A 25,142-nucleotide genomic window follows, 5' to 3' on the forward strand; every position below is an offset into this window, starting at 1 on the left:
TGAGGGGGTTGGGGGGTGGGGGGTCTCAGGGGAAAAGACCCTCCCGTAGACTGTCAGTCACTTAATTAAGCCGAGAGAAAAACAAGGCCCCTTCCTGACCTTCGTGTTTTTTTAATGTACTATTTTATTGTCACTTTTATTATTCAATTTGAAAACCCTAATATGAGTGGAAAGTTACTCCTTTTGAATGAGAGTCATGGGCACCTGAGACCATTCCCTCTGCTTTCTGCCTGCCAGAAACCCCGGCTTCTTTCCCTGACTTATCCCTGTTTTGCCCCATTACCTTTATTTAATGAGGTTAATGAGTAACCTCTGCGAAAATCCAGCCAGAGAAACCTTGCCTCACATCTTTCCCCGGCCGTCTATCCCCCCTTCCCTGGTCTCTGCACCGTACCCGCGTGCTCTGCCCCGTTCTCAAGAGGCGTAATGCTGCCTCGAGACCTGGTCCCCAAGACCCTGGCCAATGGGGACTGCATTCTCCTTCCGTCTTCAGTGTTGCGCCCAGATCCACGTGCCTGTCAGTATAGGTTTTTGTGGGGTTTTTTGCCTATTTTCACTCTTTTCACAGCCAGGTCACCACTCCTGTCTGCCTCCCACCTCCTAAATACATACATGCATACATACATACATATATACATGCATACATACATACATACATGCATGCATACTTTGCTGTCCCTCCCTGGAGCAGTGCACATTGGGTGTTGGGCCCTTGCTGGTCAGCACACAGACTTGGCTGACTTAGATCGCAGAATGTGCCCCTTGTCCTGAACTTTATTCTGTCATCATAATCAGACAGGAAGGGCTGTCTTCCAGCTGGAGCGGATGGATACTGAAGGCTCGTCTTTCCTGCGTTCCCAGTGGTCCCACTTTCCCAACTTTTCTCCCACCTGGCCATTGTCTCTTGGCTCCTAGAAAACTAGAAAGAATGACAGTGAACTGTGGCCCAGCAACAGATTCTGAAAAATCATTTCCTCGGATCACTCTGCATAACAGAGACCCCATGGCCCGCAAAGCCCAAAATATTGACCGTCTGGCCCTTTGCAGAAAACGGTCTACCAACCTCTGCTCTAGAACTGTGGTTCTCAACCCGGCTCACACATAGGAGTCCTTGGAGAGCTTCTTTGAAAATACCGACGCCTGTGATTATATCTGCACACCTGGGTCGAACGCAGACATCTGCGGTCTCTAAATGCCCCTCAGGTGATGCTGAATCCCAGTGAGAGTGGTTGTCGACACTCTGGACGTGAGAAGGGAAAAGTAAAATGCACTGTGCCCCCCGCCCTTCCTCCTCCTCCCCACACTCCCCGTGCAGGTGCACACGTGTGTGCATGCGCACACGTGTAACTGCTCTCACACGCACCTTTCCTACTCCCTGCCCTTCCCTGGAGGTCGGAAAGTTCCAGCTCTAGAGTCCTGCCCCACCCCCCAGCAAGACCCAGCCCACTGGAAAATAAGCAACATCTGGGAGAGCTAATGGCAGCCCGTGGCCTGCTGGAGCCGAAACTTGGCTTTGCTAGGATTTCTCCTTTTTGACTCGTTGAACATTGCCAGCTTTCAACTGTCGGGTCTGTCGGGAGTGTTTTCCAGAGCAGCTTGGACGTTCTCTCCTGCCTCTGCTTCCCACCCTTCCCCCAGGGCCACTCCTGCCCCCACGGTGGGGCCCGAGCAGCCCTCCCACTGCTCAGCTGCCGAGACTCCCAGGTAAAGTTTGAACAGGGCACCATGTGACCCCAGAAGAAGTGTGGTTTCTTGGCGCTCCCGGCTTCTCTCTGAATATTTCTCATTTTTCTCCTGTGACCTTCACAACTTTTCCGCCTCCTGTTTTGCCATCTGGCGGCCTTGTCGGGCTCTTCCCACGAGAGAGGACTAGGTGGCTTGTAGAGAAAGGGAAGGAGAGAGATCAAGTATCGGGGGCTTTCTAGGGGTTTTCTAAAAATGTTAAATGAACTCCTGTTTTCGCGCAGCACGCCGTTCCGGAAGGCGAAAGCCTTGTACGCCTGCAAAGCTGAACATGACTCAGAACTTTCGTTCACAGCGGGCACCGTCTTCGATAACGGTGAGTCTCTCATCCCCTGGCAAACACACGGGGGGGGGGGGGGGGGAGGAGCAGATAAATAAATAACGGGCGTTTTCAAAGCTCCTACCGAGGAAAAATCTCAATAGAATGGGTAAGACCAAAAAAGAGTGTGTGTGTGTTTCTTTGTCTTTCCCCAAAATAAGACAGTGGCCACAGGGCTTTGGGTGGCGTTATGAGGAGTAGACAAGTATAATCAGCTCCTTGTTGAGTTGTTAGGATGTTGAGATTGTGCCCTCGAGGAACTCAGCCCAGTACCTGGCAGTGGCTTTGGGAGGTAACACACATCACGTGATTAAAATGGTGCTCAACACACTTTAAGCATCAATATGTTGTTGTTGTTGTTGTTATGACTGTCAGCTTCATCATCATTGTCATCATCCTCGCATCTGTCTTAGAACAAAACCCCTGAGACTGCCCTAGTTCACCATGGCAGTTTTGCCTTGTTAGCTAATACGGATGGCCCAGGCCTGGCTTTGGCTGGGCAGTCGGCGCTGCAGCTGACCTCCCGGGCCCTGGCTGTACCTGTAAGGGCCTCACCTCCAACCAGAGCAAAAACAGCTCCTGGGAACCAGCCCTTGGCTGCGCCCTTGTCCAAAGGGGCTGCCACGCTGCGTGCCCAGCCCTGCATCCCGCATCCTCGAGGTGTCCACAGGTAGACGGTGTGGGCAGTGAGGCACACGCAAGCCTTGGCCTTCGGGGCCAGCAGGTGCGAGGGTGAGCAGGTGGCCTGCTGAGTCTGCATCCCCTCTTATGTTTCTCAAAGCCGAAAGCCTTGCGCTTAAACCTTTGCTCCGTTAGCTGGGATGCGGGCCCTTTCCAAATCAGAGTGCGCAGCCAGCCCGCCCTGCCACCTCTCCCGTCGGCAGCTGGTGTTTTGGGCCCTGGCAGACCGCAGGCGCAGTGGGCCTGCTGGAGGCCGTCCAAAGCCACGTCACCGGGGAGTGTCTCCTGCACAGGCCCAGGTGGGGGAGTCCCAGCCCTGCCACAACATGACACAGCTCTCTCGGCAGACAAACCAGAATGGGCTGCAGGGCTCAGGCTTCTGGGCCCCCGCTCTGTCGGCAGGGGAGGGGCTTCTGCCTGCACGTGGTCGGAGAGACTCCTGCATTTGCAGGTGAATGCGGGGCCTGCAGGCCTGCCCTCCGGGCAAGGGAACACCCTGTTCCCATCAGCTATTAACCCTGACAACACGAAGGACCCCCGATCCCAGGGACAGAATTGGTTTAAACTATCAAACGGCACATGCATGCTTGTGTGTCTTATTTGTGACTCCTTTTGGTGAGTGCAGTCTTCTTTTTTTATTAATAAAAGTTTTATTGAGATAGCCACACGGCATAGACTTTACCCATTTAAAGCGTACAAGTTGGTGGTTTTTAGTATAGAGTTGTGTGACCGTCACCACCATCTAATTCTGGACTATTTTCATCACTCCAAAAAGAAACCCTACACCTTTAGCAGTCACCCCCCGTTTAACCCTGACCCTGCTCCATCTAGCCCAAGGCAACCACTAATCTACTTCGCCTCCGTACCTGCTCTGGACATTTCATATAAATGAAATTATACGAAATGTGATCTCTGTGACTGGCTTCTTCACTTTGCATAATGTTTTCGAGGTTCATCCATGATGTAGCACGTAGCAGAACTCCGTTCCTTTGTATGCTCTACCCGCGTTTTATTTAAACTCACTCATCAGTTGATGGGCATTTTGATTGTTTCCACTTTGTGGCTCCTGTGAACATCTGTGTGTGAGATTTCATGAAGACAAATGTTTTCAGTTCTCTTGGGGATGCACCTAGGAGTGGGATTACTGGGTTGGGACGTGTGGTAAAACTCTGTGCTTAACTGTTTGAGGAAACGCCAAGCTGTTGTACAAAGTGCTTGCACCATTTCCCAATCCTGCCTTCTCTCCTTGTTAAGTCTCCTTTTGCAAGTAGTTTAAATAGTTAACCAAACAAGGAAAAAAAAAAAGATAAGAGGAAAAAATACACCTGGTGATTTTTGACTGCTGAGTCCTCTCCTTCCCAGCAGAGTGCCCTGCTTGGAAGGTTCTGTGACTGCTCCTTCCAACTCCGCAATTGTCACAAAGCCTGCATGTGAGGACAAATGAGAGCAGGAGAAAAGCTGGATTTAAGGAGTCAGAGTCCTCACCCGAACCTTCCCGGGCTCTCTGCTGGGACTCATGGCAGGATTCGCTGACGCTGGTTGGTTTTTAACCAGCAATGCCGGTGACCTTTCCAATTCCCTCAAGAGCAAAAGGCCAAATTAAACCTGAAAGAAAACACCTCCCAGTGTGTACTGGGACGAAGCCGAAGATGGATCTGACAAAATGTTAATCCACTGTCTAGATCGGTTGGGCTGATAATATTTTACGAGGTCCTATTTCCAGAGGAAAAAGCTTATGTATATATGCCCTATGGCTCACCTCTCTTCGCCTCTATAGGAGAAATCGGGCAAATTCAGGAGAAAAAAAAAACTATTGCCATGTTAGGGAGGGGGTCTTTCTCCTTGGTCTAGGTCTTGTTAGTTTACTGCTGCAGATACTGGATCAGGGCTATTTAACTTGGATGCTCTGTAGCTGTCAGATCAACTAATCAGAAGAAAGTGGACCTGCGTGTGTGTGTCCATGTGTGTGTCTGTGTGCACACGCTTTTCTCTTCAGCATTAAGAAGAATGAATGAGGAGGAGGAAGAGGGAGGAGCACACGGAGGGGAAAGTCTGCCGTTTCATAATGATTAATCTCTAAGCCTTTGGATTCCGGGGGCCGGTGTCTCGCCTCTGGAGTGGCTGCCGCTCGGTCAGCTCATGGACTTTGTGCAGCGGGGAATGCATGTGCAATACTTGGAAATAGCTCCTGTGCTGGCCCTTGCCAATCTACTAGGAAACTGTCCACTTCGCCAAGAGCACCGCAAACAGTAACTGGAAAGCGAGATAACTCGTGTTCTCAGGAACATTAGTCATCTGGAAGCAACATGATTAGTGCTACCTGGAAAATGCATGTGGCAGTCACTAAAATTGGGTTCTGGGGATACTTTTATCAAGATCTGAGATGAGCCGGATCCACTGATTCCCGTGGTGCACGGTGCAGCGCCAGCGCCAGGCAGGCCTGTCCCCAGTTTGCTTTGCTCATAGAGAACATCCTCTCTAAGAAGCCCCCACCCAGCTGCCCAGGAAATGGGGTTACAGGAGAGCTCCTCAGGGGGCGTCCGTCAGCCACTCCCCTCAGCCATCGCCACTGCCACTGCCACACTCAAGCCCAGGCCAACTCCACCCCTCACCTGGGCATCTCTGCCAGCCACCTAACAGGTCTTGTCCCCATAGCCTGTTCTTTACACAGCAGCAAGAGGGATCTTTGCAAAATGGAAATCATATCATGTTATTCCCCTGCTTAAAATCCTTCAGTGGCCTCCCGTTGCTCTGGGCGTTACCTACAAGGCCCTCCACGGCCCCGCGTCGGCCCCGCTGACCTCATGTCACCCTCAGATTACACACTGTAGCCGCACGGGCCTTCGTGTTCCCAAGCAGGGTCAGCAAACTATGACCTGCTGATCCCATCCAGCCCGCCACCTGTTTTTGTAAATAAAGCTTTCCTGGAACACAGTCACCTGTGCATTTTTGTCTACGTATCATCTGTGGCGCTGCGATGGCAGAGCTGGGTCGAGAGACACGTTTATCATCAGGCCCTTTAAGAAGCACGCGCAGAGCACTGTTCTCAAATCACACCAAGCTTTTCCCCGTCTTAGGGGCTTTGAACTGCGTTTCCCACTGACTGCAAGGCTGGCCCCTTTGGATACTTTAGGTTTTAGCTTCTTGAGCTCCTTCCCACCCGCCCACATCCCTGTCCCAGTCTGGCTTTCTCTTCTATCATTACCTAAAACTACATGCTTGTTTACTGACAGATTGTCCCTCCTCGAGAGCAGAATCTCGTCTGCTTGTTCTGTGCTCTGCACAGGGACCTAGCACAGTGTCTGGGACATGGTAGGTGCCCAGTAATAATTTATGAAATGAATGCATGCACTTTAACTACACAAGGGTCTGTGCCTCTTCCCATTGGGGCTTCTGCCTGGGGCCGGCAGCCATCAGAGATCTTAGTCACAGACTTGCTCCCTGTCCACAGTGAGCAAAGGGGAGAGGGCGTGAGTTGCATGCGCAGGGGCGGGGGGTACATGGGGTGTAGCTGGGAGAAAGTGGCTGGCAGGAAGCACACCCATGTCAGCAGCAGCCTATATTTATTATATGCTTGCTGGGCTGGAGAGCCGCCCGGGCAGCTTGCTACAACACCTTTCGTGTTTTTATACCACGTTGGTCGCTGGCGCAATTCAGCCCCGAGAGCACTCACTCGCTGAGCATCTTCGATGGTCCGTGCACTGGGCCCAGCAACAGCAGTAGTGGTTCAGCTACAGACCCTGGGGTCAGATGTCCTGGGCCCTGATTCACCTCCATCATCCACCAGCTGTGTGATTTGGGGCAAGACGCTTAACCTCTCTGAGCCTGTTTTTCATCAGTAAAATGAGGATGATCGCAGAATCAATTCTGTAGTCATTCTGAAGCGGAAAGGCAGGGGCTCCTGAGGGTCAAATGAATCAATATAGCTGAAACTCTGAGCACTTGACAGCTCCGAGCATTTTGTTAGGTGTTAGCTTGCATCATCATTCTCAAGGGTGTTACTGAATATTGTCTAGCCAAGGAGTGCTAGAATACTAACCAAAATGCACTAAAAAAAACTAGATAGAGAAGCGAAGCTTAGCAGAAGTGAGCAGCGTATTAATAGGACCCATTGACGGGTGGGTGTGCTGTGAGCATCCCAGGAGTCTAGAGGAGGGAGCAGGCAGAAGGGATTCCTTGGAAATATTTAGGAAGGACTTGGGGCTTCAGCCAAGCCTTAAAGTGTGAGGACGGGAAACAAGGCAAGAGCAAGAAGGGAGAGCATGGCGCTGCCTCCCTCCTGTCAGTTAACGGGAATTGGCATTTGAATTCTCATTACCACCTTTGCTGCAGAGGCATTTGGGCCCAGAAAAGTCACAGCCCTGAACTTTCGGTGAATTAGTTAAAAAATACAGGTTCCTGGGCCCCACGCGCAGAGTTTCTGCTTTCGTTGGCTTGCCATGGGGCCCAGGAATCTGCAGTTTTAATGAAGCGTCCAGGTGATTCTGATGCACGTGGCCTGGGGCTGTCCTTTAACGAACCCTGACTTGAAGCCTCCGGGGAGTCGGCAGTCGGACCCAAGGCTGCCTCGTCCTCTGCCGTCCCCTGTCACACACCTCTCGGCCTCCGTGTTCGGAGGGCCTCCCTCGCCCCCTCTTCTTCCCCCCTCAGTCTGCAAATTCCCTTTCTAATGTTGCTGCCTCAGGAACGGCGCCGTGTTTGGACAGCTGGCCGGGAGGGAGGAAGTCTGAAGGAGGTGGACTACATACATGTAGCCAGTAGAGTCACAAAATCTCAATCAAGGGCTTTGCTGTCTAGCGGAAAAGGTCTCTTTTTTTGTTTTATTTTGTTTGGTTGGCTTCTTCCTTCTACATCTTTTAATTGGGGCAGTGGGCTTGATTTGTTCGTTTTGACTCTAAACACTGGAGGCTTCCTGAAGCTTAGGTGAATGTCAAGACCAGCCCCTGACCCAGGTCACTGGGAGGGAGTGTTGCTGACCAGTGTCTGGTCAGGGGGGCGGGGGGTTCCTAGTGACAGACTGTGGGGCACTGACACTGTGCTGAGTGCTTTATCCACGCCGGCTCCGGCAATGCTCTTAAGAATCCACGGAAGGGGAGAGAGTTTTATTGTCGCCACTTTGCAGGTGCAGAGACCGATGTGGTCTTGTCAGCTTCAGCCAGATGGATGGGCAGAGGGCAGGGGGATTTGAGTGTCATTGACATTTAAGAGTGGTGTGGAAGGGCCTTGGTAGTCGGGGAGGCCAGACTGCTTTTAAGATATATGTGTTCTCCCCAGACACCTCTCCCCCACGCTCTTCCTTGTGAGGGTTCGTGTTGTCATGCGTCCACAGTACCCTTGCTGCTTTGGGTTTGCTCCTGAAGCCTGTGGAATTGTGCAAGGTCTGTGAAGGGGAACTGTTGAATAACAGGTGTCTGACCTTGTCTTCCCCCAAGGAAGCGTTCAAGGTCTACACAAGTTCGACATTGCTCTTCTATAAGCCTCAAGCCCTGTTCTCTTGCTACCTCCCCTTTGCTTCCTTTGGTTTCTGTTCTTGCTTCTTTCCCTACAAACTGAAACTAGAATTACAGTGTGACGTTGGGACGGAAGTGCTTTCTAAAACAAGCTCAGGAAGTCACTTACGTGGCCCAGGAAGGGAATAGGGGAGAATTGATTCTCTTCCAACAATCTTGGAAAATTGGAGTTGTCCTAATACATTAAGAATAACGCCCTGCCCCTCCCCAGAGCGATCTGCGTATCTGCAGCTCACGGGCACAAACAACTCCCACCTCCTCCGTCCCATGATTCCTTCTCTCTTCCTTCCTGCTATTGACTGCTTTGCACACTCAGCTGGATTTCGTATAAGCTTTATAATATCACGGTGATTTCCAGGGAGATACGTTTCCCAAAAGTAGATGGTGGGTGTGGTTTTGTGAAAGCAGATAGATAGATTCTTTGGATATTGAAAAATCAAAGGGGCAGAAATTTTGAAAGCTGCAATAGAGGAAGAGGATGGTTTTCAGACTCACATGTAGGAGAGAACGGAAAAAAAACCTAAGAGGGTTTGGGTGAAACAGAGAGGCGCTATTCAAAGGGTGTAAAATGACAAGAAACATACACACACAGAGAATTTGCACGGAAATTAGAAGCAGAGGGTAGGGATTTGAAGGGAGGTAAAATTTATGATTAGAAGCTAGATATCTTTAAGACTAGTTCTTTTCGGTCCTCCGTGAACACTACACTTTGTACCTGCTTGAAACTGAGGAGCAGGGTCGGTGGGTTGGTGGGTGGGTGGATGGATGGATGGACCACAATTGTTGACCTGTAACCTGAAAAGTAGAAATCTGTCATTTGTTTATAGTTTTAACCAAGAACTTTGGAAGTTCGTGAAGCCCCTGAAACTGTATGTAAAATTTTGAATGTCCGCATCTATTTCCCTTTCTGTTGTGGAGACAGTTCAGAACAGGCTTCATCAGAAGGCTTACAGCCACAAAAGGTTAAGAGCCTCTCTTTATTTTTTTTTTTTTTATTTTTTTTTTTTTGAGACAGAGTCTCGCTTTGTTGCCCAGGCTAGAGTGAGTGCCATGGCATCAGCCTAGCTCACAGCAACCTCAAACTCCTGGAAGAGCCTCTCTTTAAAAAAAAAAAAAAAAAAAAGTCCTAGAATCATGTTACCTAACAAGGGATTGCGTTCATCCTTCAGACTTCCTGCGTGTATACACACACACGCACGCACGCACGCGCGCACACACACACAGCCACCTCCCGCCCGGTCCCTAACGTCGTCTCTTCTCGTTGGCTCCCCTCCCTGTACAGTTCGCCCGTCTCAGGAGCCCGGCTGGTTGGAGGGGACTCTGAACGGAAAGACCGGCCTCATCCCGGAGAACTACGTGGAGTTCCTCTAACCGTGGGCCCCAGCGGGACTGCTAAGCTTTACGTGGTATCCATGACAACTGCTGATTCCGGCGTCGTCGGCCATTTCCCTCTGCCACTGAGAAGGGCGGTGGCGTGACTGACTCCCCGTTGCTGCCCGCCGGCACGCACTGCGTCTCTGTGAACTTTGGTGTCGCCCATCCCCACCGTCACCTCAGCCCACCCCCGGCGACGCGGCGCGAAACAGAAGTCAATCAGCAGAGGAGGCCGCGTGGTTGTGACAACCGAGAGAGAGGCTTGCGAAGCCACTCTCTCACGGGTGCCCTAACCAGGGAGCACTCATTTTGTTTCAGCGGTGGCCCAGAGCCCCGGCCTTGCGGAAGAGGAAGTGGGGTTGAGCAGTAGTTCCCGAGAGCACAGGCGGAGGCAGGGCTGGGCGAAGGCACTGGCACGGAGGCCCCGTGCGGGCCCATTGCTTTTGTTTACGGTAGACGCTCTCTCTACCCCACCTCTAGATACTTGAGACCCACGGCGCGCCAGGCGGCCGGGTCTGTCTGTGTGCACGCTGGGTGAAGAGGGGCCACCGCGGTGTTTGCGTAAGATCCGATCTCTCACCATCTCCGCAGCTGCCGGGTCCAGGCCTCTCATGCATGGGGGAGCACCCCCTCGCCCCACCCCGCTTCCTCCTCCCCGCTAGGCTAGGAACTTCTCTGCCACTTCGGGCTGCTGCCGTTGTCGCCTGGTAACCACGGCAACCCAACCTACTCTCAAACCAAAAAAAAAAAAAAAATACTCTCTTCGCATGACACATTTTTTTCAACCCCCTTTTGGTAGTTTTTATTAAAAGGTTTTCCAACAACACGAAGCAGAAAAATCAAGGAATTAGGGTGGTCTACTTGGGGCAGACAGGATAGCAGCTGGGAACTGTTCCCTTTCTGATGAATTTCAGCAGCATCGGGATATGTTTGGAGCAAACTCTAGTAACCTCTTGAGATTCAACCACATACGGGCTTAATATTTCTGTTCTTCCGTGCAACTGGTGTTTGCTTTCTAGAGGGTAAGATGCCACCTCCCTGTGGGTGACTCGGTCCCTTTATCTAGCAGGCTTCCCCATGTCCCGTGTTCACTCACCCCTGCCCCTGCCCGCCTCCAAGCCACCATTGACCAGCCCCCTCGCCCCGCTCCAGGCCGCTGAGCACCAGTGGGTGCCCTGGTGGTGTTCAAGGATAATTCCCGGGCTAACCCCACCACCTATAGTTTAAAGGACATGTATGTTCACTGCCACTCAGAAAAAGGGAATTCTCAGCCTTTCAAGGCATGAGACTCATATAAGCTGTTGTGATTCAGGAAGACACCGGAAGGTCGGGGCCTGGAGGGTGGGATGGGTACCTTCTAAGAAAGGGAATTCTCTGGTCCAAAGGGTCTGTGTCTCGGGAAGACTGCCTCGGGTGTGGATGTCCGTGCCTAGACGTTTCGAATTCACCCGGCTTCCAAAGAGCAGAGTCATCAGTCATCTTCCACATGTGACTGTCCTTGTGAGAGTGACTCTGGACAAACTGCGGCCGATGGGACCGCCGAGCTCCCCGGGAGCCCCTCGGACGGCAGCGTTGCTCCGGAGAGTGTTTCCTGCTTCCGGAATTCCTCGTGAGGGAACTTCAAAGAAGAAAAGAAAAACTTGAATTGTGTTGAATTACTGTATCTTTTACATTTTTTTTTTTTTGGAAAAGATGAACTTGTAAATAGAGTGATTTGAAATACTATATGGCAAAGTTTTATATTTGATATTCTTTAAGCTGGTTGCTCCACACATTTAGGCTTTGATTGGTGGACAGTGGGTTTGAAAGGGGGGGAGAGGAGGCAAGGTTGAAGAGAGTCAAGGTCTCTGTCCCCTCCTTGGCCTGGAGGAGGACGCCGTTCCTGTGTTCGCTCTCTCTCGGTTCTTGCTGGTGGGTGTGACGGATGGATGGTGTTCAGTCTTTATGCACGTGTGGTTTTGATCCCTCCTTGGGCTTTGGATTTGGAGATGGAAAGAGCATCATCAGGCAGTGAGTTTTCCAGAAAACTCCTACTTAGTAAGATGAAGCTCAGGATCTCAGTAGGTGGGGCCAGGGTTAGATTTTTTAGTTTTTCTTCTCAGGTGTATTTCTTGGCAACCCCACAAGGTCAGGACAGAAGGAGATGGAACGATCGTTGTGCTCCTCGCTTCTTTTCTCCACATCTTCTAAGGCTTTATAAATGACAGCAAGCTAGCCTGCAAATTCTGTGTGCATCTGTAAGTTCTAAAAAAATAATAATAATAATAACTAGCTCCTTATAATCTTTAGTTCTTGATCTGCTGCTGCTTCCTCTTTTCCTAGACATGCTTATGCCTTTCCCTTCCACCTCCGGCTTCCCTGGAACCCCCAGATAAGAAACAGTCTCCGAGAGGAATGTACACATGGTGCCATTACACCTTTAAAGGTGGCTCTGGAGTTATCAGGGGTTCCGCGCTGTGATTCACTGTTCAGTTTCTCAGCCCGAGGGGTCGGCAGCTGTTATGCAGGAGCTCACCCAGGGGCAGGCAGCCTGCTACCCTTGAATCAGGGAACAAGAATGAAGAAGGGGCAAGACCAAGATAGGACTCCAGGAACCTGTCACTGAGAACCCAAGAAGAAAGGAGATACACTAACAGGGTGGGCCTCTCCCTCTGCACTTGGGAGCAGCAGACTGGGGCATGGGGACCGAGGGGACGAGCATTCCTGTACCGCTGTGCTTCCAGTTCAGAGGGAGCACAACAGGCTTTTAACACACTTGACGTTTTCGGTTGTCATCAGCCCCATCAGAAGCCTACCTGGAGCTCACGGAGAGGAATAGAAGGCCGACATCCTTGCTTTGGGAGCTTCCTCGCCGAAGCACACCTGCGCACACTTGGCCCCCGCGTGACTCCCCGGAGGCACCTCCCTCCCTCCCGAGTTAGCCCTGATTTGAAGCCAGAAGGAAACAGAGCTGCCACCAATGGGATCTTTTAGATAGACTCCTTCGCAGCTTCCCTGTTGGCCATGCTGGGCCTGTGACAGGTGGCTGCTCTGTCTCCCTTTGCCCAGCCAAGCTCCCCTCCTCCCACTAGCTACAGAACTGGAGAAAACCGTTCAGAATATGAGCCAACAAGTCGGAAGAACTTGAAGCCTAAAAATAGATTTTACCCCCTCCACAATCCCCACCCCCACCCCTCACGCTCTCTGCTTGAATAGGGAACTTTGGGGCAGAGTAGGAGAATGAATTGGGTCTCAGGGGGAAAGACCATTTCCCAAGAGCCTCGAGTTTCCTTTGCTAGGCCCTGGGATCAGGTAGCCAGAGCCGGAATCTTTTAGGGATAGTAAGATCAGTCTCTCCTGTAGATTGCCCACAGAATTCCGTGGCTAGAGAATGCCATGCCATGCAAAGATAGCTGGCTTCATATCCCTGCCCCCAAGCAAGTAAAACTGTGACTTGCTCAAGACTAAAAAGGTAATCTCTCCTGTTTTGGAAATTAACACACAGGATGGACCCTGTACAGTGCAGCTGTCCTTGGTATCCTAGAATTGGAGCCAGTTTTCGGCTCAGTGTGTTTAGTATTTCTACAGCCAATATGTGTTTTCTTACGTCAGACCAAACCATCTTTTTCAATGTCATTTCAGTTCATCTCTTTTTGCTGAGTGCTTTTTGGGCAGAGAGGCAAAGAGAGAGAGAGAGAGAGAGAATGAGCAGTCAAGCCCTGCCAGACTAGCATCGGTAGGACAGAGCCATGCTAGTGACAGGGTCACTTCAGGCACTTGCGCAGGACTCCAGAGTTGTGCGTGCTGTACCTGTGGCTTGAGGGAAAGTTTTTCTATCAACTGGGCTCGCGTCTCCTGAAAGTGGCAGCTCCAGCCACACGAAAAGTTGTGTCTTGACGACAGAGGCCCCCAAAGCATCCATGATTGAGGGGTAGGGAAGCAAACAGAAGCAGCCCAAAATGATCTGATTCATGGCTGTCTAGTGGCACCTTTCATCTCTGGCTTCTGCTTCCAAAAGCAAGTCTGGTTCACCGAGTTTTGCAGACATGGGACTCCCAGGTACACCAGTGGCCACAATGGCACCCAGAGTTTGCCCTGGTAGCGAGTGTGTTATGAGTTGACCCAATTACCCAAGTAGGCAGCCAGGATTGAGGAAACCAACAGCCTCTAAGCTGCCTGACTTTAAAAGGAATGTCCTAGCTGCTCTCTGTCTAGGGAGTTACCTGTCATCTCTGGCAAACCTGACAATAATCAGTTACCTCGACAACCCTGCCCCACGTCCCTTTTGAAGTTAGCAGGGTGTCCTCTCACACACCCCGTGCTGGTGTTTAAAAAATGCGTCTTGTCGTGCTCACTGTGTTTGACAGCCACGCCGATCTGCTGGGTGCTGCACCACTTCTCTGTAATTGTAGCATCAAAATGACAACAGCGGCAGAGCAGTGAACCTTGCACAATCCCACGGCATGCCTGAGATAAGACTCCAACAAGTAATAATTAACTTTTCCCTTTTGCCGCCTACATCACTTGTCTAAGTAAAGAGCTTCCCAGAGTGGAGGGAGAGGCCATATAGAGAATCCAGATGTCACTCAGAGCCAGTCCTTGCTGGGATGTGGTCTTCAAATAGAAGCACCTGTATTCTTGGGAGAAAAAGTGTTGGATGTAAAGTAACACCGGGACCCCAGAGAAAGAGAAAGGTGAACCATACTGATGAAATTTGGATTTTTTTTTTAGAGAGGGATCAATAGTATTCTTTAATAAGGAGAAAAAACAACTCAGAAAAAAAATTGCAACTAATATTTTTGCACAAGTTTTGCAGGATATTATGCAATGAAAACATCTCTCAAGGTGAAGTGCTTGAGACAATAAAGACTTAACACAGTCCTAGACCTGTGTAAGGGTAGCAAATGCTGTTGTGTCAAAATTCGCTTTAGTGTAGTCAGTGAGAACCACAGTGTTAATAAGCAAGATGTCAGAGTTACCTGGAGGAGTCCCAGAGAGGCTAAGGCACTGTGCACCGTTCTACATCAACGACTTCAACATAGTCGTCCAGACACACGTTGACAAGCAGCTTTCTTGGGTATCCAGATACCAGAACCAACCTTGTATCTGAAAGTATACATTGGTGATTCTAAAGTATATATGTATTCGTATGTGTTTGTGTGTGTGTACAGCACATATTTACATAAAGACAAAGACTTGTAGAGAGGCCCGCATGAGCTGGCAGTCGATGAGCCTTTGTAGCCTTTAAGATCTGGAGGTTGGGAATTAGGGAAATGAGAGAGGCTGTTGATTGCCTATCAAAATGATCAAAGATGTAAATTAAGTGCCATTTTAAAACTGTGTTCATATTTATGGAATGGTTTACTATCTGCGGCTACGTTCCCTGTTAACTTATTTAAAGTCATGTTGAAAAAAATATCAAACCCATAAATGCTTAGTAGGTAATGCTAGGCTAGTGTTCAAAAGCACTCTAAAAGACAGCTTTGTCCATATTTTGGAAAAGAAAATATTTGCATGTTTAATTCATAATCTAGGCTACCTTTGAGTATACTGTAAAGTGCTGTGTGATATAATATCAGTAAAGTACTTATAAAATGGCACTTTAATGTTTTCTTTTAAAAAATCATAAATAATGCACTGTTTTAAACTTCAGTATTAACTATTGACTGGTGCATAGAATCCAATTCCATAATTAAAAAGTAATCTGTGACTAGAATAGAACTTGTTCCCTGTTATTAGAAAACAGTTTTGCCATGTTCAGACTTTTTAAAAAAAATGTGCTTTTGTGTCACTAAATATATCTATCTATAAAGAAAATACAGTTTCTGTTGAGTGACCTCTGAAACTTGGCTTTCTTACATTTGGTTGGTTTATGTGACAATCGCCATGAAATGAGTGGAAGTATGATTTTGAATTAAATGATTTTTCCATTTGGTGGTATATTTGTTTCTTGAGTTTCTGACAGTTTTGACTCAATACATATTTTAATATTTCTTCAAACAAAGCATATATCGACCATGAACAAAGGTCACAAGTCTAGGTTCCTGCCATTAATTGGTGACAACCACAGCGCTGGTTTTGGATGAGCTCTGAGAAGTTTTGCTTTCTGCTCAGGAAGAGGTCAAATGCCCGTAAACTTGAGAATGGGCCAATCAGGCATATTAATGAGCCCAAAGGAGTCATATTCCACGTCACATTTCTGACTTCATCTCTTAGAATACATGGTTTATTCTTCCCAAATTTGATTTTCTGCTCAGCTGTTTTCTGGAACTTCGTGAACACGGTATAAAATAATTGAAGAGCCAGAACATAGGCAGTCCCACCGCCCAGCCGGTTTGTAAGCCAGTAGTTCAGGACTCATAACGGGTTGTCCTGGGCCAAGCCTTATCGCTGGGTTTTCACACGCATCATCGGCCTCCCCCTTCCAGGTACTGTCTGGGTTGCAGCCTGGGCCCAGGTTTGCAGGGAGCTCCCAGCTCCTGCTGTGAGCACGGGGCCCGCGGCTGTGCTCAGAACGGGGGAGTCGTGGGGGGACCAGGGCTCCGGATTGAGGGCGAGGCTTCTGGCCTGAGCTGCTTGCCCTGGGGAGAGGAGGAAGAGATACGAGGCTCGCCTGGTGCCTGGCTCTAAGGGGGGCGGCTGTGTAAATGTGTGGGTCACACGCGAGCTGCCTGCGTTGTCCTCCTTTGCCGCTCACGGACCTGGTTTGCCCCTGGGGACGCACCTGCCGCCCTCCCCGCCTGTACAGCCTCCCGAGCCTTCCTACATGTGCGGGGTCACTCTGTACGTGGGGGAGGCTGAGTACGGGACACAGGTGGCCCCGATGCCACCACGGAGGGGAGGACATGGGTGTGGCGTGTGTTCGCATCTCAGCTGCGTCCTCAGCGTTTCCAGCAGGCTGCCCGGTCGCTGCACCTTTCGTGTCTTCCCGACATAAGAGATTTTCATTTTCGTTTTGCTTTCAGCAGCCACTCGGAGCAGGACGCAGACTGTCACGTCCTGTGGTTTGGTCGGTGTTTGTCACTTGTCAGTTCTGACTGCGTGATTAGCACCTTGATTAGAAAGGGACTTGCCTGACAGTGGAAATTAAGGAAATGGTAGACAATGGGTGCGATGGGCGACTTTCTCGGCTCCCCAACGTGCTTGCCTGCTTTCTAGACAATGAAGTCCTGGGTCTCATTTCTTCTCAGCTTTTTTTTTTTTTTTCTCGGCCTCCACTCAACATCCCGCATGTCTCTCCTACCCAAGTGTGTCAATGTCATTGGCTTGCCCCGCTTTTAATAGCACCAAGCTCAGCTGCAACTAATTAACTCTGCTGGACTAGTCAGTATTGGCTGACTCGGGCCTGCACAGCAGGGGACTGTCACCTACATGGGGACCGCTCAGGGCGAGGGAGGCTCCTCGCCTGGGAGAGCTTGGAATCACCGTCCCAGTGGGAGGGTCATGCCCACCCCAGGGGTGCGTCCTTCCGAACGCCCCCCTGCGGCGCCCAGTAGCATCAGGCAAGTGGGGACCCAAGAAGGAAGGCTGTGCATCGAAATGATCAAAACTGAGACCCACTGTGTCCCACAGCACTTGGTGACTGCTGTCACGCTGTGAAGCAAGTCTCTTCTGCGATTGGCCCCACGAGGCCGCTGCAACCTCCATTAGCCAAAACCCAGGTGGCTCGAGATGCCTGCCCGGCGCCAGCCAGCGCGCACTTGACCTGCGCGTCCTTTCCTCAGGCACCAGCTCACGTCTTCCCTCCCGCGCCTGCCCGCAGGTTACAATGTTTGATCTGACGCTGTGGCTGGACATCTTTTTGGAGTTTGGGGGCGTAGATCACTGCAAAGACATCTTAAAACTTATTTTTTTTTTCCTGCCTTTTCTGAACCTTGGTGAGAGAGAAGCGGGATAGCGATGTTGCCTCCCCGTGTTAAACTGGATGACGGCATGACAGCAAGGGATGGCCTCTTTCTGTCCCCACCCTTCCTCCTGTCACACCCTTTTCCCGAGACAGAGCACTTTCTACAGATAATTAACCCGTTATTTGCCATAAGACGCTGGAGGCCTGTCTTCCTCTTAATGAGCGGCTCAGTTAGGACGGAGACCAGGCCTTGCCCGTCTCTGCCCGGCCACCAGCCGGGACACAGCAGCCGCGGGCGGGCTGAGCAAGGGGGGACAGCGGGAGAAGCGCTTGTCTCAGATCGAGCTCGTCCTTCCTGTGTTGCTCTCCAAGGCGGTGGAAAGAAAGAGTCGAGTGTGCTTAGACTTGGGTGCTTGAACACAGGCTAGCTGTGTGGCCCTGGCGAAACACTCGTCCGCTCGCTCACTGGGATCCGAGCTCGCTGCAGGGAGACGTCGCACCCCCACCCGGCGCCCACAGGCGCGATCCCTCCCGAAAGCCCCTCCACTGCCATCCGGGCTCCTTTCGGGCTGTTGTGTGACCCTCAGCACAAGCTGGGGGCCTGCCTTCCTGAAAAACCACATCAGAATCACCCCCAAACATAAAAAGTTATTTTTTTTTTTAAAGACCCTTCAACGAGATTCCGCACGGTCCCGCGGGAACCTGGGCTGGTGTCTGACACTCCGGCTCTGGGGATTCTCTGTGTCTCACTGAGGTTTCCCATGTTGCAGCTACATCCATTTCAGTCCTGTTTTTCCTTACAGTGGGGAACAGCTGGCCGTCACCCTTCTAGAACAATCACCCTCCGTTTTTGTGTTTCCGGCCAGCAAGCACTTCGTGATGCCCCCTGGGGGCCAGGAGCTACGGGACATGGTCTGTGCCCTCAGGGAGCTCACGGTTGGCCCCGGGCAACAGGCAAGGACTCAGGGGACGCCGTTTGCCACGCGGGGTGGCCATATTGGCTGTGTGTGGCAGCTGGTAGGGGCACCGAGGAAGAGGAGCCTTTTTTACCTGGGAGGTAGGAACCGGAAAAAGCGTCACAAAAGAGGTGACATTCAAGATGGACCTTGGAAGACAGAGAAGAGTTTGCTACTTAGGCAAATGGAGAAGTATCCCAAGTAGAAGGACAGCAAGGAATAAAGGAGAAAGAGAGAGAGAGAGACTGGTAGGTGGCTAGGCATGGTTCCAATATGACTGGAACACAAGGAGGTAGAGCTTTCTGGAGAACTGAAAACTCTATTCACCCTCACCACCACCCCCCTTGCCCCTCCATCTTAGGCTTTCGGCTTCTGTTTTCACTCGGTGACTGACCTTATTAGCTAGCATTGATTGTTTTCTTGCTAGCTACTAGACACTGTACTTAGCCATCACTGAATCCTCAAGACAGATGAAGTACTATAACTACCCCCATTGTAGAGATGAGGAAACTGAGGATCAGAGAGGACACACAAGCTAGGAAGTGGTGAGTGCCCACATGTCCTTTTAAAACTTCTTTTAAAATTTCTTTAGACATATATATGTATACACGTGATTTTACATAAATGCATAAACAATCACATCGCACGTGATTAGTTTTATGACTGGTGGAAGTTTTTCCTTCTGTTTTTGCTTTGGCCTTTCCATCCCCCACACCAGCCTCCTCCCCGCACGTAACCGATGTCAACAACCTCATTTTGCCCTTCTCAGCAGTGAACCCTTCAGAAAGCACAATCCCTGGCAAACATTCAGCTTTGGTTTTGCAGTGGCAGGAATAAAAGCAGGATATGTTTTGATTAAGAACTTTCTTTCCTCCTTGGAGCCCTGTGCTCACTCATCTCGGGTGAATAGTTCCCCATTTCTTGAGCTCTGTGCAGATACTCCTGGTTCCCCGGGCAGCCCCAGGGACTCCAGCTGCAAGCTTTGGCCGGTCCCATCCCCCTGGGGACACGGCATGCAGGCATCCCCTGCAGAAGGCCTGGCCATTTTGCTTGGCTGGAAACATGTAATGTGAAAATTTCTCTTAACAATTTGAAAACGGTCCCTTTCCCCACCCTGATGCAGCTGCCGATGACAGACCTTCAGGCTCTTATGGGATTGCCAGGGAAATCCCATGAGCATGTGTCTTCTTGTGGGAGAACCAGCGTTTCCAACCCAATCTGCTGATGCTCAAAAATAGATCGTCATAGCATTTCAAACCCCCTCTCGAGCCTGATGAGATTTGAAAAAGTCAGAGCTAGAGGAGGGAGCATGAGAAAGCAAAGCCGATGGCGGGTGAGTATTTGTAGGGCACGGGAATGGTGGGAGTCAGCTGAGGTTGGCTCATAGACCGAGACCCTCACCCAGGTCTCCTCCATCCTCCAGGCAGGGCCGAACTGGGGCGTGTTGAGATGACAGCGATGCAGTTATGTCTCATTTCCGGAGCAATTCCACCTCATGGGCATTGTACTGTCTGCTTTACATGCAACTTATTCAATTCTCAAATCAGCCTATGAACAGGCGCGGTTGTTACCCTATTTTGCAGATGAGGAAGTCAAGTATGACATTGGGTAACTTGCTCAAAATCACGGCGTTAATAAGTAACAGAGCAGAGATTCCGCCCCACTGGGCTGGACATGAGAACTGAACTCCCGTATCACCCTACCTCTGCAGAGGGCCCCAGAAGCTCCAACCCCTAAAAGCACCTCACTTTCTCCCACCCGAAGGAAACCTCTGTTGTTTTTGTCTGTTTGGCCTACAGTACCCCTTCTTCTGGTAGCAGCACCCCATTTTTTCTTTGGGGTGCCACACCTCCCCTAACCTCACACTCCATGGGCTTGCGTGGGCTGGCCTCAACCCTTGAGCCAACGGTGAACATGTGGCCCTGGCCTGGCCTATGAGATCATCACATCCCCCCAGCCAATGTGACTGATTGACTCGGGAATGGGCACAGGGCCCAGCCAAGTCCTCAGGGCCAGGGCTTTGCCCTGGGGGCACTGTACAGGACACAGCAGAGGGACGCATAATACCAGGAAAGAATAGTGAGTGCTGTCTCCCCCACCCTCAGGTGGCTTCTCAGCATGAGCTCTGTCTGCCACTTGTCTTTATTTGAAGGCCCACTGTGAGGACCCCCACGCTTTACGTCGACTAGTCTTGAGATTTTAATAATGTCCCTCTTAGGAAAGTTGCTTCAGCTAGCAAGCGTAAGACTTGAAGCAGTCCTTGCAATATAAAACGGACAGACACCGTCCTGGTTTGGTCAATCCTGGAATGAATTCACCAAGAGGAATGAGTTCGTCAAGGCACCCTTGATGCCTTCCTTCACTCAGCACGCGGAGCTTGTTTTTAAAATTCTGACATTTGTTCTCCATTCTGGGCCACGAGAGGCCACGACTGGATCCCCTAAGAATAGGGAGGAATCCTGTCGTTCAGAGGCTTCTGCGAATACTTTTCCGACTCTGCCTGGTTCACGTTGTCAGATGATCCCAGCTGTGCGTTAGCGTCGAGACATTCCACCCTGGAATTCCAGGCAGTTGTGATAAAAAAAAAAAGGCAACAAATCATGCTAATTACGGTACGGAATGGGATGGCATAAGGTGCTCCTCAGTCCCGGAAGGTGTTCACACCCAGGGAGGGGCCGCACCCAAACCTGTCCGGCCGTCCCAGGACCCCGAGTCTGAGAAACTCCAGGGGCCCCGTGCAGACCTTCCCTTTCATTTGGGTGGGGAGACATGGCTGGGGGCCCCGTGGGGGGGGGGTAGGCGCCTCTAATCAGACTCAGATTCCCCGCTGCTCCTCCTTCACCACGTGCCTACGTTTTTCCTCTTTCAAGGACTGCAAGATATAGGGATTCCAGATCTTACAGGAAAACCTTCACGGCAAGGAGGGCAGTCCTGGCCCACAAAAGAGAGTACTTTCACATAAGCACAACGGTTTAACGTTTTCAAGGGTCTTTTTCTGCACCAGATTTTGACCATGGCACACTCCTGATCAAAAACCTTCAGAAGTTCCATTCGGCACACAAATCGAGGAAGGAGGGAGGGAGGGAGAGAGAAGGCCGGAGAGAATTCTTGCTCGTTGGCTCGGCATTCAGGGCTCTTCCCAGTCGGGCCCCAGCCTCCCTTCTCCAGTGTTCTAGGACGCATGCCACGACGTCCCAGAGGCACCAGCTCTTCATCGTTCTACCACAACCCGCACCAACTGTCACTCATTCACTCGCTCAGTATTTACTGGGCCCCTACTCTGTCCACACCCAAGTGCTGGGCGCCGTCTCCCACTTGGGCCCCTGAGGTTAACCCGGGCTTATGAATGCTCCTCACTTCTCCCACCGCAAGGGAGTACGTGTTGTTTTTCCCTGTTTGGCGCCTATTACCCTTTCTTCTAGTAGCATCAGCTCCTGTTTTCCTTTGAGAGCCGCTCCTCCCCCTTTTCTCAGGTGCCGTGCGTTTGGGGGGGCTGGCCTCAACCCGGGATCCGATAGTGAACAGGTGACCCTGGCCTGGCCTATGAGATCATCAAACCCACCCCACCAAAGTGATTGGTTGGTTCAGACGAGGACCCGAGACATAAATTAAGTACAAGGAGCATCAGTTTCTGGATTTTTTTTTTTTTTTTTTGGACTGGTAACAGTGAGACTGTCTCTGCCTGCTAGAGTTGGAGCCATGAGGACTGCTGGTGGCGATCTCCTCCCCTTATAAGGGAGCCTGAGGACGGGGCGGCCTCAGAGAGGTGCTGAGAGAGACGACAATGGTGGCGCCACACGACATCCGTCCAGATGCACCTGAGCTTTTCCACCACGTTAGCCAGTAAGTTCTCATTCTGCTCAAAACAATGCGAGTTGCGTTCTTTGGCTTACAACTCAAGTCTTGAGCTCTGGGCAAAACTTTAAAGTGATTTCTGCACAGTCCTCTGTCCCACTGGGTTGTCTGATCCCTTGTGAGGAGGATGGAGCACTGGACGTGGAGTCAGAAAACCTGGCACCAGGTGTGGTTCTGTGGGACCTTGAGGTGTCATTTATCTTCTCCGAGTGTCCGTGTCCTCATCTTTAGAGTGGACATTAGAATGCTTACCTCCTGAGGTCATTTGGATTAAATAAAAGGACATTTATAAATGTGCTTTAATAGAGTTCACTGTCCTCAAGAATCAATAATACAGCATCATAAAATAAATTCCTTCAATGTGTTGCAAAGCGTTGGCAATATCTAGACGTTCGTTAAGTCGTTTCACAGCCGTTACGGCATTCAGCCTGCCGGTCCTGGGCGGGACCTCGGGCTCTGTGGGTTCTCCTCGTTGCCCCTGGTAAAGGACAGCTGTGCGTGTCATGCATTTCTCCCCACTTGCTTCCCTGGCCATGGCCAAAAACTCGACACGAGTAGACACCTAAGCCCAAGGTTGTCAGAATGCCAGTGTCCTGCGACTCGTGCAGCCTGGGTTAAACACATGCTGTGGGCCAGTCAGATTTCTGCTCCTGTGAATTTGACCCGTAAGAGAAGCTGCCCTTAGAGATGGGTACATGAGGTGAGCGCTCCCGACGTCAAGCCAGCACGGTGCTCATGTCGTGCTGGGTCCAAGTCCAAAGGCAGGAGCCTGGGGCAGAGAGAAAAGACCAAGTGGAACCAGGGAAAGAGAGAAAAGCTGCCTCAATCCTGAGCAGCTTTCTATCTTCCTAGGGAGGCTGGTTGTGTTTTGTGCCCTGTTCCAGGGTCCTAGATGATCTGTATATGCTGGTAATTAACGCCTCATTGTATTTGGGTGAACTGAGTGACTTGTGTTTCTTACAACCAGAAGAGCTTTCTCTAGAGCCATGATGGGTCCCAGCTGGCAGTGGGGAAAGCAGAGGTTCCGGCAGCTGAGTGACCGGCCCGAGGTCGTGCGGCAATGCAGCTTCAGCCTCTGGGCTTCTGACCCTTACTCTGGAGTCCCAGGCCTGGAGCTCCCACTCTGAGGTCTCACTCCAGGACAGAGGGTGGCATGTGCATCTCAAGCCCACCCCCTTTTCCAGCCAGGGTGGGGAAACCTGCATGAGTTGGGCTGGCCACTAATTGCCACAAACTTCTTGTTGTTGTTAGCGTTACCCATTGCTCTTAAACACACACATGCAGCAGTGGTGGTTCAGGGAGATGCAGTCAGAAATGACTGCCTTCTACTCCCTCTGCCCACTCGAAGTTCTTCCCTTTGCTAACACCTGGAATGGTTTCTATTAAAGAGCCCTGAGAACTGTGAAACTCTCAAGCCCTCCGCTGCGTTGCTGCTCTCAGATGCTAGAGGAGAAGAGCTGAATATTTTGACAGGTGGGGACAGGGATTTCTGTCCTCAGAAGCCTGATCCAACCATCCAGCACTGCGCCCTTCACCCTCTGTCTGCACTGCAGAGTGAGTTCCCTGCCCCAACCTTGCTCGAGCCCCAGATACACCTGATGCATCTTGTTCTTAAACTCTGTGGTATGCCAGAGTTGGCTGATCCCGGCTTACAAGAGCCAATGGTTAAATATACAGGAATCTCGTGAGCCGGTTGTTACACTGCTGATAGCTTAAAATGAGCTATGGTAGGGGTGATTTGCACCACTGAAGCCACCAAATGCCACAGATCAGCCCCCACCCGGAGCCGGTTGTTAAACTTAGCAGCACACCACTACTTAGTCTAACCTGGGAGCTAAAGTGATAGGCGACACCTGAACTTGGCTCCCTTTACAGCCTCAGCAGGTTTCAACCTCAGTGAGGATGGGGTCCGGGGCGTGGGCTGTAAAACTAGAGAGAAGCTACGAATACCCCATTTGGAGTTGTCAGTAACTCCACGGTGATCTTGATTTGGGGATGAGTAACCTTTCCCAGGCACAGGCAGTACTCGGCCTTGTGCACCAACAGCTGGCCATTTGTTTATTTGCGCTGGTTTAACCAGACCTAGAAAAAGGAGTTTGGTTCCCCGCCCCCTTCCAAGAAAGTTCTTAAAGCTTTGCTCAGAGCTGCCAAGAGCTACGTAGGGATCCTGTGCGTGAGAATGCCTGGGCACAGGTGCGGTCTCTCCGTGCTGTTCCCTGCGGGAGGGAGGCAGCCACAGCGCCAGTCCCCAAGGTCACTGGAACGATCGAGAACCATTCCAGGCTCGGCAGCCTCACCTGAACACTATGGAATGACTCCTTCCCTAGGTGACTGCTGTGGGCAAGAGGCACAGCAAGGGTCAGGAGGCCCGCCTGAAGGGTGGCATTGCTGGCACGAAGCCAGGAGCTTTGTCATGAGCCCACGGGGACCAGGCTTGGTCAAAGGCCCCAGCACCTCCGAGCTTACCTTACTGAGCTGTAATTAAAAGCAAAGTATTCTGATCTGGTGGGTGTGAGATAAGGCCACAGATTGTGTGTTTTTAACGACCACCTGGGGTGACTGTGAGGCTGGTGGTCCTTAAAACGCATTTTGAAGTCACCTGGGATCAAAGCTAGACACGACTGATGCTTCAACAGATACATTCCCTTTATTTTTAAAAATAAATATCAAGATTTTCTCGCTCTGCATACACTGTTATAATATTAGCAACTTTCCTTGGCCCACAGATTTATGAATGAGATGTTGCTTCTCTGTACCGTGATGAATACAAGCATAAAAATGGAAAAATCCATAGTTACATAGACGATAAATTAGAGGGTCCCTGTATGATGTAAGACCTCAGTATGTAAAATTTTCCTTTAAATACTGGAATGAACTCA

The 25,142-nt window shown here is 50.7% G+C and overlaps 1 protein-coding gene across 3 annotated transcripts in view; it reads left to right on the forward strand.

The window, feature by feature from the left end:
- Nucleotides 1-25,142, forward strand: part of ARHGAP26 (Rho GTPase activating protein 26) — a 427,310-nt gene that overhangs the window by 388,529 nt on the left and 13,639 nt on the right. For 2 of the 3 annotated variants that reach the window (XM_012748774.3, XM_012748778.3), the window contains 2 exons: nucleotides 1,968-2,059; nucleotides 9,536-15,541. In XM_012748774.3, coding sequence (XP_012604228.2) covers nucleotides 1,968-2,059; nucleotides 9,536-9,624 — 181 coding nt within the window. In that variant the 3' untranslated portion in view covers nucleotides 9,625-15,541. Of the gene's footprint in view, nucleotides 1-1,967; nucleotides 2,060-9,535; nucleotides 15,542-25,142 lie in introns of those variants that run through there. The other variant, XM_075996167.1, reaches the window with a different exon arrangement.

This window comes from Microcebus murinus, chromosome 21 (assembly GCF_040939455.1).
Source record: "Microcebus murinus isolate Inina chromosome 21, M.murinus_Inina_mat1.0, whole genome shotgun sequence".
Lineage (NCBI taxonomy): Eukaryota > Metazoa > Chordata > Mammalia > Primates > Cheirogaleidae > Microcebus > Microcebus murinus.